Genomic DNA, 15,415 nt, shown 5'->3' with positions numbered 1-15,415 from the left:
TTCCAGAGAAAGTGGAAAAACCTTAAACCCTAGAAAATTCTGCTCTTTCAAATTCTGCTCCTTCAAGGCCTGCATAGTGGGGCCGCTCAGGTTTATTTCGCCTCATAAGCTTACGCAGATTTCTCCTGTTTGAGATGATATTTACATCAATAAAACCCAAGATACTCCTCATGATATGGCCAGAAAAGGCTTTTGGAAGGAAGACTCTAATACCAACATTTGGAGATTAAAAGAGACTTTTTTAGAAGTGATATTTGTGGGGAATCAATGTAAAATAATACTAAAGAGGCAAATTAGAAAAAGCAGAAACTACTTGTATATCTGCCTTCTTCCCAGAATTTTCCTTTGGGGCTCATTTCGGATCATCCCATGTAAAAATTTAGACCATCCTTTGATGGTTCAGTATTTTACAGACAACTCTTTGTACAGCTTGGGACAGTCAAAATATGACTGTGTAGAAATAAAAAAGTTAGGGATGTCCTGGAGGGTACTTGTTTTCCTATCATACCTTGGTAGACTGGGACATCAGAATCAACTCTTATCCATCTCTCTTCAAACAATGATCCAACTGTAAGAGGTTATTGGCAGCTTGGATTATGAAAGGAAGCATTTTGGTATCTCTAAATTATAAAGATGGCTCAGGAATTTCTGCACATTTTTACAGTCTCCAGACCTACTGATCCCAGTGTTAACCTGGCTCCTGACCCTAGGAGTCCTTCCAGACTTTCTCTTCTAGGTCCATCCACAGTTACCCACCATCCTGACTCCCTGGCTTTCTGGGGGCTACATTAGAACTCACTATGATGGAGGGATGAGTTTGTCAATGAGATGACTCCTCCCTGTGGGCCAGCACAGCTCCACATGCTCTAGCCCAGAGCCAGAGCTCAGGGACACGAGACAGCACAGCATGACCTTAAGCAGCCAGTGTATAAGATGTGGGCTTAGCTAAGAAGGCCATCCTTGGCTGGGTACAGGGGCTAACACTTTCAAACTCAACACTTTGGGAGGCCAGGAGTTCCAGACCAGCCTGGGCAAAATAGCAAGACTTTGTCTCTACCAAAAAAAAAAAAAAAAAAAAAAACTTAAAAAAGAATGCTATCCTCATTTTTGTGCATCCAACAGGATTACAGTGCTTTCTCCCACCACCCCACATCATACCTGCTATGTTTATATCTCTCATTATAAAAGAGAGATGAAGAACATGGAACTTAGAAGCCAGATTTCCTTGGTTTGAATCTTACTCCCTGCATTACCTTAAACAAGTTTCTTCCAACTCTCTGTGCCTCAGCTTCCTCATCTGTAAAATTTAGAATAATAAAAATAAAACCTATCCCCTACGTATGTTGTGATGGCTAATAAGTTAATATAGAGAAGGGTCCACAATGCAGTACTGTACTGTTACATAAATGTTAAGAGCCATTATTATCACACCATCAGGACCTCACCCTAATTCTTTAGGGCTGCGATGGCACTTTTGCTTTATCCCTCCCCATTACACAACTGCCACCTCCTCCTCTCATTCTTTCGTGCTGCTGTTCAATTCCATGACTCACCTGGAGAGGTATGTTCCAGGCCAAGTAGACCATGTGTTTGTGCTCATCCATCCAGATTTCGGCCACTCGCAGAGCATTGCGCTTCAAGGCAGGGGTCAGATCCAAGGCGTAGGGCTTGTGGTGTCTCTCTAGGTGAGCAATCCGGGAGCAGGGCAAAATCTCGATCCTCCCTCCACACTGCCACACCTGCAGAAGAAGACAAAAAAGTCACCTGTGCTTCACAGCCAATGAATTGCGTAGCTTATTGACACAAGAATACTACATTTTAGAACCGTTTTTAAAGAATGTAAGCACAGTCCTCCCACTCCTATCTTTATATTGCCTCCTAACCTTCTTATCTAAATCATCTTTCCTTAGAAGTCTGCCAAACTGCTTCTCTCCTGTCATTCAAACAACTCCTGAAATCATACTTCTTTCAGGAAGTCCTCCTACATGGACCAAAGGAGGGGCTGCCTCTGCTCCCTTATCCCCAAGGAAAGTGCCCATGTCCTGAGAGGCTCCATGCCCTGAGCCACTCTCACTGCACTAAGTTCCTCATGCCCCTTCTCTGCCTGCATGCTAGACAAAGGGCAATGTGGCAGACAGACGCCAAAGTGACCCCATGATCCCTCCTCCTGGTGTCTACAGCCTTGCCTGATCCCCTCCCCTTGAGTGTGGGCCTGTGACCTGCTTCTAACCAACAGAATACGGCAAAGATAGCAGGATGTGTTTGATTACATGGATCATGAATACACTGCATAAGATTGTAGAGTCCATTTTGCCAAGAGATGCTCTCTCTTGTTGGCTTTGAAGAAGGAAGCTGCCATGTTGTCAGCTAACACATGAAAAGGTAAGACATTAAGAGTGGCTTCCAACTGATACCCAGCATAAAACTGAATGCTTCCTCAGCCTGGAAGACTTTAAGGAACTGAATGCTGCCAATAATAATGTGAACTTGAAAGGAGATCTTTCCCCAGTGGAGCCCAGATGAGAACCCAACTCTGGCTGACACCTGATGGCAGCCTTACAGAAGACCCAGCTAGACTGTGCATGGACCCCTGACCCACAGAAACTGTGAAATAATGAATGCATCTTGCTTTAAAACACTAAGCTGGTGATAACATTGTTATACAACAATAGATAACTAATTTGCGTAACTTGACAAAATGGCTTATGACCCAATTACAAATATTCATTTTTACCATCCTGATGGGTACAAAACATACTTGTCAAAACACACATTCTAATATTGAGCTTAGAAAATATGATGTTCATCTCAGTAGCTAATAGGACTATTTAATCATATTGGATCAATGTGATGTCTCCTGTGTCTTCTCTTCACAGTTGCCTAAGTGAGCTGCAGTTTCTGGGAGGTAATTAGCCCACAGCAGTGGCTAGCAACCTACCACACTCATGCCAATGGGAGCGCCTGAGATAACAGCGTGTAGCTTAGGCCCCACTGGTTCAGTTAACTTACCAAAAGAGTGTCCAACTCAGTAGTCAGTCTCATAAGGGTCAACTTATTCCATCATTGCACACCTGGCAGCTAGAGTGTTCTGCCTGTAGCTACCAGGTGTGCAATGATGGAATAAGTTGACCCTCAACTTACTCATCTGCTAAAAGGGCACAGCCACTATTTGGGTTGTCACCAGGATTAAGTGACATAATAAGGAATCAGTTATGGCAGCCTCTGAGATAACCTGAAGTGCACATTTTCTTTCATTATCCTTCTCTGGCTCTCCTCATTGGCCCCCAGAATCATGTGGAGGTTACATCCAGCTTGCATTCAGATATTATTATTCTCTCTAGCCAAACATTCAAAAATCCAAATATAACCTTACTCCAATTTTCCTAGCTGATGGAGGTTTTCAACTCACATGAATTCGGGGAGAAAAATTAACTGTTATCATAAGAAATCTTAAATTCAAGTTAAAAGTCAAGATTGCTGAGGCCAGGTGTGGTGGTTCATGCCTGTAATCTCAGCAATTTGGGAGGCCAAGGCAGGCAGATCACTTGAGGTCAGGAATTTGAGACCAGCCTGGCCAACATGGTGAAACGCTGTCTCTACTAAAAATACAAAAATTAGCAGGGTGTGGTCGTGCGCACCTGTAATTCCAGCTACTCAGGAGGCTGAGGCAGGAGAATCACTTGAACCTGGGAGGTGGAGGTTGCAATGAACCTAGATTGTGCCACTGCACTCCAGCCTGGGCAACAGAGCGAGACTCTGTCTCAAAAGAAAAATAAAGATTGCCATTTATGAAGTAATGCCCATAATTAGCTTTGCCCAAAAGTTTCCAAACTCTGCTCTCCAAATTTATTCCCACTTGCCAAACTCCTTCCATCATCTCTCTCTCTCTCTCTCTTTCACACACACACACACACACACACACACATACACACACAGACATTAAGCTTCTGCCAATAATAATATATTACTTTGTGTCATATACTGCCCTAATACTTTCCATAAGTTTAATCCTCACCATACAGGTATCTCCCTTTAAGTAACCTGCCCATGTTTACCAGCTAGTAAATGACAGAGCTGCATTGTGAACCCAGGAAGTTACATGTTCAGTTCTGGCATAGTGCGTGAAATATACAAGGTGCTCAACAAATGCTGTTTTTTCTTTCCTATCCATCATCTCCCTTCTTAACCTTTCCTACCCATCATCTCCATTTACACACATTGATGAGCACCATCCCTGTCATGGCCACTAGATGTCAGAATAAAGCACTCCAGGCAGCTCTGACGTTCAATATCTGCTACTGGAGAAAGATCCTAATAAGTGCTTAGAAGATTTAAAAGGCAAATAGTCACACACAAACCAAGAAGCTGGATATGGGCAGAACTGCTTGATCCAAAAAAAAGGAAAAGGATGACCCTATATTTTAAGCAAAATCCATTTTAAAAATCACAAAATATTAAAAGAAAGAATGTCTTGTAGAAACTGAAATGGCAGTATTCTATGTGTGTTTGGGAGAATGAAAACAGAGAGACTCAGCCTAGGTGCAGAAGGAGAGAACAAAGCATCAGGAACTCAGAAATAATGAGGGCTTTGAGTCTTAAGCTAAAGAATTGGGGAATTCACCTAAAGCTCTGGTAGGTGGGAAAACCCAGCCACAGTGTAACTAGGGTCATCCTCAAGACTTTGCTAAGTACCATAAATAAATTTATTATTTTTGCATTTATATTTTTTGTGTTAGAGAGTACCTGTACTCCCAGTGTCTATTCTGCTCTACATCTACAGTGATAGAAGAAACATCTGGGCACATAACCCAGTAACTAAAGTCTATATTTCCCAGACTCCTTTGCACACGGGTGTGGCCATGTAACTAGGTAATGGCCAACAGAATGTGAAAAGAAACAATATACACAACTTTCAGGTAGTGCTCTTAAAAAGAAAGAGATTTCTCTCTCTCTTTCCCCCTTTTCTCTTCCTACTGGCTAGAATATAAATATGGTGTTGAGTGTGGCAGGACCACCAAATAAAAGTCTTGGTCCCTATCACCCTAGAGCTGCCATATCAATCCTGAACTGCTTATGTTCAAACTGTTATAGGAAAGAGAAATTAATTTCTATCATGTTGAAGCTTCTGTTATTTTAGCCTCTGTCAGAGAAGCTGAATGAGCATTCTAATATCTCTATAAAATTATATCAAATTCATTATTACATTGTGACTGTACCATCATTCTTATGAGGTACGTTAAACAAAATGCTTCTCTTCATTTCACAAATGGGAAAACTGATCAGACCACTGTATTTGTCTGTTTTCACACTGCTATAGAGAACTGCCTGAGACTGGGTAACTTATAGGAAAGAGGTTTCATTGACTCGCAATTCAGCATGGCTAGGGAAGCCTCAGGAAAATTACAATCACGGCAGAAGGCAAAGGGGAAGCAAGGCACCTTCTTCACAAGGCGGCAGGAAGGAGAGTGAACGCAGGAGGAACTACCAAACACGTATAAAACCATCAGATCTTGTGAAAACTCACTCACTATCAGGAGAACAACCTGGGGGAAACCCCCCCGACATAAGCCAATGACCTCCACCTGGTCTCTCCTTTGACACGTGAGGATTATGGGGCTTATGATTTAGGATGAGATTTGAGTGGGGACACAAAGCCTATAACCATATCAACCACCATCCAAAAAAGGTTAGTTTTCTCTGCCAAAGAATGATTATGGCTTAAGGTACAACCCAGACAAGACTCAAAATTCATTTGTTAACATTAAATGTGGAGTCCTGAGTGGGTCCTTACTGGGTACAGTACATGGCTATGGGGTCATCAGTTTCAGTTAGAAAGAAATTAAAGAGAGTGGAATGAAATAAACTCTAGATGGGAAATTACTTTGTTCCTCCAGACACCACAGTGGATCAGAGATCACCTTCTCACAAGCACAGAATTTCAGGGCTTGGAGGGGGAAAAACGGTAATCTTATAGAAGCTTAGTCCACAGTGAGTTAGCAGAGACAGCATTACAACTCATGGTCAGTGTTTGTTACAATGCCACCCTGACATTCTTATTATTGTCATTTTTACCGTTAAACATTTATCGAGTGTAAACCGTGTGTCACTCACCATACTTGGTGCTTAATGCAGCAAGTATGGCTTGGAGGGCTTATATGTTGCACAAAAACTGTTAAGAGGCAAAGCAGGATTTTGACTTAAGTCTGTCTGTCTCCAACACCTGTGTAATTTTGACTTCTTTCCATTGCCTCTTTTAAGAGTTCAGCCTTAGGCTGGAAGACGAAAGAAGATGAACTACCAAGAACAATCACAAACCCCCGGGCCAGCCCCTTCTAATGAGGCCCTGTAGATTATACCAAAAAGGTAAAAGAGATACTGTGGAAATGATATTTTATCCACAAAACCCCTTCTAAATTGATTCTGATGCATGAAATTTATTGGCCCTAATTCTTCACACCATTTTAGGGTTGGCCGTGTGACTTACTCTGAAATAGTTTGCTACTTCTAAACCTAGGCCTTACGAGACTTCACATGGTCCCATTTGCCCTCTTACACACCATAAGAAGAGCTTTCTGTCCTAGGTAGCTGCTATCCCACATTTGCCTGAGCCCCAGGGTGAACACTTGTGGAACAGAGCCACTCCATCCAAGCTGGCTGGATCTGCAAATCTGTGAGAATTGATTATTGCTGCTTTAAGGCACTGAGTTTGGGTTGATTTATTGCGCGACATTTTTTGGCAAGAGTTAACCAATACGCTGACATATTTTGAATCTGCACTTGTAATTTCTCTATTTTTCTTGGTTTGCATCCTGAATTCCCTTATAGAGCACAAAAATTCAGGTTGGGAGAGATGGTGGAGCAAGATGGTGGAATAGAAGGCTCCACCAATCATCCCCCTGACAAGGATATAAATTTAACAACTATCTACACAAGCAAAGCACCTTCATAAGAACCAAAAATCAGGTGAGCACTCACAGTACTCATATTTTAACTTCATATTGCTGAAAGAGGCACTGAAGAGCTAGAAAGGACAGTAGAGAATCACTGATGCTACCTTTCTCCCATCCCCAGTGGCTGCAGCATGGTGTAGACAGCATTTCTGTGTGTTAGGGGAGGAAGAGCACAGCAATTGTGAGGCACTGAACTCAGTGCTGTCCTGTTAGAGCAGAAAGGAAAACTGAACCAAACTCAGCTGATGCCCACCCAAAGGGGGAGCATTTAAACCAGCCCCAGCCAGAGGGAAATCACTGATCCCAGAAGTAGGACCTTGAGTTCCCACAAACCTTGCCACCAGGTTAAAGTGCTCTGAGTCTCTAAGTAAGCCTGAAAGGCAGTCTAGGCAACTATTAGGGGAATCCTAGTGCTGAACTGGGCCCAGAGACGGTGGATTGGGGGTGGGGAGGCAGGTCACACAACCTACTGGAACATCAACTGGGGCCACTAAGGCAGTACTGGCATTACCCGTCCCTAACCCCAGGATGCACAACTTGCAGCTCCATAACAGACCCCTTCCTTCCACTTGAGGAGAGGGGAGGGAGAAGTGAGGAGGACTTTGACTGCATCTTGGATACCAGCTCAGCTACAGAAGGCTAGGGAATCAGTGAGAGTTGTGTGGTCCCTGGTCCAGGCCCTAGCTCCCAGATGACATTTCTAAACACACCCTGGGCCAGAAGGGAGCTCACTTCCTTGAAGGGAAAGACCCAGTCCTGGCAGCATTTATTACCTGCTGGTGAAGAGCCCTGGGACCCTGAACAACTAGCAGCAATACCCAATACTACATTGAGGGCCTCGGGTGAGTCTCTGAGACTTGCTGACTTTAGGTACCAGCTCGGCCACAGGTGGGGAGAGCACCAGTCTCTTGAGGGTCCCTGATTCCAGGACTTGACTCTTAGATGGCATTTCTGGACCTGCTCTGGGCCAGAAGGGAGCCCACTTCCTTGATGGGTGAGTTCTAAGCCAGGCAGCATTCATCATACGCTAACTTGAGAGTCCTTGGGCCCTAAGGGAACATGAGTGGTAGTCTGGCAGTACTCCCTGTGGGTCTGTGGTGGCACTGGTCTCTAACTTTGGAAAGAAGAGGGAAGAGTGGGAAGGAGTGTGTCTTGTGGTTTGAGTGCCAGCTCAGTCACGCTCAGGCACAATATAATAAAACATAAGGTAGACTTTTAAGGTATTTTACTTTAGTGTCTGACTGCCAGACAGCACCTCTGGATCCACTTGGGACCTGGAGGAACACACGGCCCTGAAAGGAAGGACACAGGCTTCTGTCCTGCGTCCTGGCTTTGCTACCTACTGATTGTAGAGCACCAGGGTCTCAAGGGAACATAGGAAGCATACAGTGAGTGGTTACGGCAGGCCTTGAGTGAGACCCAGTTCTGTGCTAGCTTCAGGTCTGACCCAGAGCAGTCATAGTGGTGGTGGTCATGGGGTTGCTTGTGTCACTCCACCCCCAGCTTTAGGTAACTCAGAACAGAAAAAGAGAGAGATTCCATTTGTTTGGGAGAAAGTAAGGGAAGAGAACAAGGGTCTCTGCCTGGTAATCCACAGGATTCTTCCGGATCTTGTCCAAGACCATCAAGGTGGTACTTCTATGAGTCTGGAAGAACCACAGCATTACTGGGCTTGGGGTGCCCCCTAAAGCAGGTACAGCTTAGATCATAACACCCATGTCTTTTTGAATATCTGGAAAGCCTTCCCAAGAAGGATGGGTACAAACAAGCCTAGACAGTAAAGACTACAATAAGTAGTCTTTACTTAGAATAAGTAGACTAACTCTTCAATGCTCAGACACAGAAGAACATCTACAAGTATCAAGATAATTCAGGAAAACATGATCTCACCAAATGAACTAAGGGACCAATCCTAGAGAAACAGAGACAAGGGACCTTTCAGGTGGAAAATTCAAAATAGCTGTTTTGAGGAAACTCAAAGAAGTTCAAGATAATTAGAGGAGGAATTCAGAATTCTATCAGATAAATTTAACAATGAGATGGAAATGATAAAAAACAATCAAGCAGAAATTCTGGAGCTGATAAATGCAATTGGCATACTGAAGAATGCATCAGTGTCTTTTAATAGCAGAATTGGTCAAACAGAAGGAAGAATCAGTAAGCTTGAGGACAGGCTATTTGTAAAATACATAGTCAGAGGAGACAAAAGAAAAAAGAATACAAAACAATGAAGCACGCCTACAGCATCTAGAAAATAGCCTCAAAAGGACAAATGTAAGAGTTAGTTATAGGCCTGAAAGAGGAGGTAGAGAAAGAGATAGGGGTAGGAAGTTTATTCAAAGGGATAACAACACAGAACTTCCCAAACCTAGAGAAAGATATCAATGTCCAAGTACAAGAATGTTACAGAATGCTAAGCAGATTTAACCCAAAGAAAACTACCTCAAGGCATTGAATAATCAAACTCCCAAAGATCAAGGATAAAGAAAGTATTCTAAAAGCAGCAAGAGAACAACATACAATGCAGCTCCTATACTTTCTGGCAGCAGACTTTTCCGTGGAAACCTTACAGGCCAGGAGAGAGTGATATGACATATTTAAGTGTTGAAGGAAAAAACTTTTACCCTAGAACAACATATACAGTGAAAATATCCTTCAGACATGAAGGAGAAATAAAGACTTTCCCACAAAAACAAAAGCTGAAAGACTTCATCAACACCAGACCTATCCTACAAGAAATGCTAAAGGGAGTACTTCAATCAGAAAGAAAAGGATGTTAATGAGCCATAAGTAATCATCTATAGGGATAAAATTCACTGGTAATAGTCAGTACACAGAAAAACACAGAATATTATAACACTGTAACTGTGGTGTATAAACTACTCTTATTCTAAATAGAAAGTCTAAATAATGAATCAATCAACAATAATAACTACAAAACCTTTTCAAGACATAGTACAGTAAGATATAAATAGAAACAACAAAAAGTTAAAAAGCAGGGGGACAAAGTCAAGGTGTAGAGTTTTTATTAGTTTTTTTTTCAATTGTTTGGTTGTCTGTTAATGCAAATAGTGTTAAGCTGTCATCATCTTAAAATAATGGGTGATAAGATAGTATTGCAAGCCTCATGAAAACCCCAAACCAAAAAACATACAACAGATACACAAAAAAATAAAAAGCAAGAAACTAAATCATATCAACAGAGAAAATCACCTTCACTAGAGGAAGACAGGAAAAAAAAGAAACAAGAAAGAAAAGACCACAAAACAATCAGAAAACAGATAACAAAATAGCAGAAGTCCTTTCTTATCAATAATAACACTGAATGTAAATGGACTTCAGCCAATCAAGATATAGAGTGGCTGAATGAATGAAAAACAAGACCCACTGATCTGTTGCCTATAAGAAACATACTTCACCTATAAAAACACACATAAACTGAAAATAAAGGTATGGAAAAAGATATTCCATTCCAATGGAAACCAAAACAAAGCAGAGTAGCTGTATTTATATCAGGCAAAATAGATTTCAAGACAAAAACTATAAGAAGAGACAAAGAAGGTCACTATATAATAATAAAGGGGTCAATTTAGCAAGAGGCTATAACAATTTTAAATATATATGCACCCAACACTGCAGCATCCAGATATATAAAGCAAATATTATTAGAGCTAAATAGAGAGATAGGCCCCAATACAATAATAGCTGAAGACTTTAACATCCTATTTTCAGCACTGGACAGATCTTCCAGACAGAAAATCAACAAAGAAACATCAGACTTAATCTGTACTACAGACGAAGTGTACCTAATAGATATTTACAGACATTTCATCCAGTGGTTGCAGAATACACATTCTTCTCCTCAGCACATAGATCATTCTCAAGGACAGACCATATGTTAGGTCACAAAACAAGTCTTAAAACATTCAAAAAATAAAAATAATAGCATGCATCTTCTCTGACCACAGTGGAATAAAACTAGAAATCAATAACAAGAGAAATTTGGGAAACTATACAGACAAATGGAAATTAAACAATATGCTCCTGAATGACCAGTGAGTCAATGAAGAAATTGAGAAGGAAATTGGAAAGTTTCTTGAAACAAATGATAATGGAAACACAACACACCAAAACCTATGGAATGTAACAAAAACAGTACTAAGAGGGATGTTTATAGCTCTAAGTGCCTACATCAAGAAGAGTAAAAACTTCAAACAAACAATCTAATGATGAATCTTAAAGAACTAGAAAAGCAAGAGGAAACCAAACCCAAAATTGTAATAGAAAATAACTAATAGATCCCATTTGTCAATTTTTCCTTTTGTTGCTATTGCTTTTGGCATCTTTGTCATGAAATCTTTGCCCGTCCCTATGTCCTGAATGGTACTGCCTAGGTTGTCTTCCAGGGTTTTTATAGTTTTGGGTTTTACACTTAAGTTTTTAATCCATCTTGAGTTAATTTTTGTATATGGTGTAAGGAAGAGGTCCAGTTTCAATCTTCTGCATATGGCTAGCCAGTTATCCCAGCACCATTTATTGAATAGGGAATCCTTTCCCCATTGCTTGTTTTTGTCAGGTTTGTTGAAGATCAGATAGGTATAGGTGTGTGGTCTTTTTTCTGGGTTCTCTATTCTGTTCCATTGGTCTATGTGTCTGTTTTTGCACTAGTGCCATGATGCTTTGGTTGTGGTAGCCCTGTAGTATAGTTTGAAGTCAGGTAGTTATTATTAAAAAGAAAAAAAATAACAGATGCTGGCAAGGTTGTGAAAAAAAAGGAATGCTTGTACACTGTTGACGGGAGTGTAAATTAGTTCAGCCATTGTAGAACGCAGTGTGATGATTCCTCAAAGATATAAAGACAGAGATACCATTCAACCCAGCAATCCCTTTACTGGGTATATACCCAAAGGATTATAAATCATACACATGTATGTTCATTGTAGAACTATTCATAATAGCAAGGACATGAAATCAACCTAAATGCCCATCAATGATAGACTGGATAGAGAAAATGTGGCACATATACACCAAGAAATACTATGCAGCCATAAAAAATGCAATCATGTCCTTTACAAGGACGTGGACGGAGCTGGAGGCCATTATGCTTAGCAAACTAACACAGGAACAGAAAACCAAATACCACACGTTCTCACTTTTAAGTGAAAGTTAAATGATGAGAACACATGGACACAAAGAGGGGAACAACTCACGCTGAGGCCTTTCGGAGGGTGGGGGGTGGGAGGAGGGAGAAGATCAGGACAAATAATTAATGGAGACTCGGCTTAATACCTAGATGATTAAATAATCTGTACAATAGGCTGCCATGACACAAGTTTACTGATATAACAAACCTGCACTAGTACCCTTAAACTTAAAACGAAAGTTAAAAAATAAAAAAGAAATAACAAAGATCAGAGTAGAAATAAATGAAATTGAAATAAAAAATACAAAAAATCAATGAAACAAAAAGTTGGTTTTTTGAAAAGTTAAACAAAATTGACAAACCTTTATCCAGACTAAGAAAAAAAGAGAGAATATCTAAATAAAAAGAATTGAAAAAGACATTACAACTGATATCGCATAAATTTAAAGGAAGATTAACGGCTCCTATAAGCAACTGTATGCCAATAAGTTGGAAAATCTAGAAGAAATGGACAAATTGCTAGACACATTGAACCTGGTTCAAGATTGAACCAGGAAAAATATCCCAAACATGAACAGAACAATAACAAGTAATGAGATCAAAGCTGTAATAAAAAGTCTCCCAGTAAAGGAAAACCTGGGACTCACTGGTTTCACTGTTGATTTCTACCGAACATTTAAAGAAAAACTAATACCAATCCTACTTAAATTTTTCCAAAAAATAGAGGAGGGAACATTTCCAAACTCATTCTATGAGGCCAGTATTACCCTGATACCAAAACAAGACAAAGATGCATTAAAAAAAAAAAAAAAAGAAAGAAAACTACAGGCCAATATCTCTGATGAATATTGGCACAAAAATCCTCAGCAAAATGTTAGCAAACTGAATTTGACAATACATTAGAAAGGTCATTCATTATGACCAAGTGGGATTTATCCCTGGGATGCAAGGATTGTTCAACATACACAGATCAATCAATGTGAAACACCATATTAACAGGATGAAAGACAAAAACCATGTCATCATTTCAATTGACACTGAAAAGGCATTTGATAAAATCCAACATCTACTCATCATTTAAAACCCCTCAAAAAACTAAGTATAGAAGAGACATACCTTAACATAATAAAAGCCATATACAACAGACCCTCAGCTAATGTCATACTGAACAGGGAAAAACTGAAAGCCTTTCCTCTAAAATCTGGAACATGACAAAGGTGCCCATTTTCACCACTGTTATTCAGTGTACTACTGGAAGTCCTAGCTAGAGCAATTAGACAAGGGAAATAAATACAGGCATCCAAATTGGAATGGATGAAGTTCAAGTTATCCTTGTTTGCAGATGACATAATCTTATATTGGGAAAACCTAAAGACTCCACCAAAAAACTATTAAAACTGATAAATTGAGTAAAGTTGCAGGATGGAAAATCAACATACAAAAATCAGTAGCATTTCTATGTCAATAGTGAACAATTTGAAAAGAAATTTTTAAAAGTAATTCCATTTACAATCACCACAAATAAAATTAAATACCTAGGAATTAAGTGAAGAAGTAAAAAATACCTCTAAAATGAAAACTATAAAACACTGATGAAAAACATTGAAGAGGACACCAAAAAATGGAAAGATATTCCATGTTCATGGATTGGAAGAATCAATATTATTAAAATGTCCATACTGCCCAAAGCAATATACGGATTCAATGCAATCCCTATCAAAATGCCATTCTTCACAGAAATAGAAAAAACAATTCTAAAATTTATGTGGAACTTGCAACAGACCCAGAATAACCAAAGCCATGCCTAGCAAAAAGAACAAAACTGGAGGAATCACATTACCTGACTTCAAATTATAATACAGAGCTATAGTAATTAAAACAGCATGGTACTAGCATAAAAACAGACACATAGACCAATGAACCACAATAAAGGACCCAGAAACAAATCCACACATCTATAGTGAGCTCATTTTTGACAAAGGTGCCAAGAACATACAGTGGGGAAAAAGACAGTCTCTTCAATAAATGGTTCTGGGAAAACTTGATATCCATATGCAGAAGAATGAAAGTAGGTCTGTATCTCTCACCATATACAAAAATAAAATGAAAATAGATTAAAGACTTAAATCTAAGACCTCAAATTATGAAACTACTACAAGAAAAAAAATGGGGAAAATCTCTAGGACACTGGTCTGGGCAAAGATTTCTTCAGCAGTACCCCACAAGCACAGGCAACCAATGCAAACATTGACAAATGGAATAACATCAAGTTAAAAAGCTTCTGCACAGCAAAAGATACAATCAACAAAGTGAAAATACAGCCCACAAAATGGGAGAAAATATTTACAAACTACCCATCTGACTAGGGATTAATAATCAGAATATGTAAGGAGCTTAAACAACTCTATAGGTAAAAATTTAATAACCCAATCCAAAAATGGGCAAAAGATTTGAATAGACATTTCTCAAAAGAAGACATACAAATGGCAAACAAGCACGTGAAAAGATACCCAACATCACTGATCATCAGAGAAATACAAATCAAAACTACAGTAAGATATCATCTTACTCCAGTTAAAATGGCTTATATCCAAAAGACAGGCAATAAAAATGCTAGAGAGGATGTGGAGAAAAGGGAACCCTCATCCACTGTTGGTGGCAATGTAGATTAGTAAAACCACTATGGAGAACAGTTTGTAGGTTCCTCAGAAAAAAAAAAAAAATAGAGCTACCATATGATCCAGCAATCCCACTGCTGGGTATACACCCAAAAGAAAGGAAATCAGTAAATCAAAGAGATATCTGCACTCTTTTGTTTGTTGCAGCACTGCTCACAACAGCCAAGATATGGAAGCAATCTAAGTGTCCATCAACAGATGAATGGATAAAGAAAATGTAGTATGCAATAGAGTACTATTCAGCCATAAAAAAAAGAATGAGGCCGTCACTTGCAACAACATGGATGGAACTGGAGATCATTATGTTAAGTGAAATAAGCCAGGCACAGAAGGACAAACACTGTATTTCTCACTTAGATGTGAAATTTAAAAATCAAAACAATTGAATTCATGGGCATAGAGAGTAGAAGGATGGTTATCAGAGGCTGGGAAGGGTAGCTGGGGGAAATGGGGATGGTTAATGGGTACAAAAATAATAGTTACAAATAATGAATAAGACAAATAAGACCTACTATTTGATGGCACAATAGGATGACTATAGTTAACAATAATTTAATTTTGAATTTTAAAATAACTAAAAGAATATAATTGGATTATTTGTAACACAAAGGATAAATGCTTGAGGGGATGGATACCCCATTCTC

The 15,415-nt window shown here is 39.7% G+C and overlaps 1 protein-coding gene across 2 annotated transcripts in view; it reads right to left on the bottom strand.

Annotated features, from left to right (window-relative positions):
* GALNT8 (polypeptide N-acetylgalactosaminyltransferase 8) overlaps positions 1-15,415 on the bottom strand; it is a 64,088-nt gene that overhangs the window by 14,989 nt on the left and 33,684 nt on the right. For both annotated transcript variants that reach the window (XM_009247343.3, XM_063711998.1), the window contains exon 7: positions 1,554-1,739. In XM_009247343.3, coding sequence (XP_009245618.2) covers positions 1,554-1,739 — 186 coding nt within the window. The remainder of the gene's footprint in view (positions 1-1,553; positions 1,740-15,415) is intronic.

Source organism: Pongo abelii, chromosome 10, assembly GCF_028885655.2.
Source record: "Pongo abelii isolate AG06213 chromosome 10, NHGRI_mPonAbe1-v2.0_pri, whole genome shotgun sequence".
In the NCBI taxonomy this organism is placed as follows: Eukaryota; Metazoa; Chordata; class Mammalia; order Primates; family Hominidae; genus Pongo; species Pongo abelii.
The sequence above is the reverse complement of the archived record's forward strand: the minus strand, read 5'-3'. Positions and strand labels throughout refer to the sequence as shown.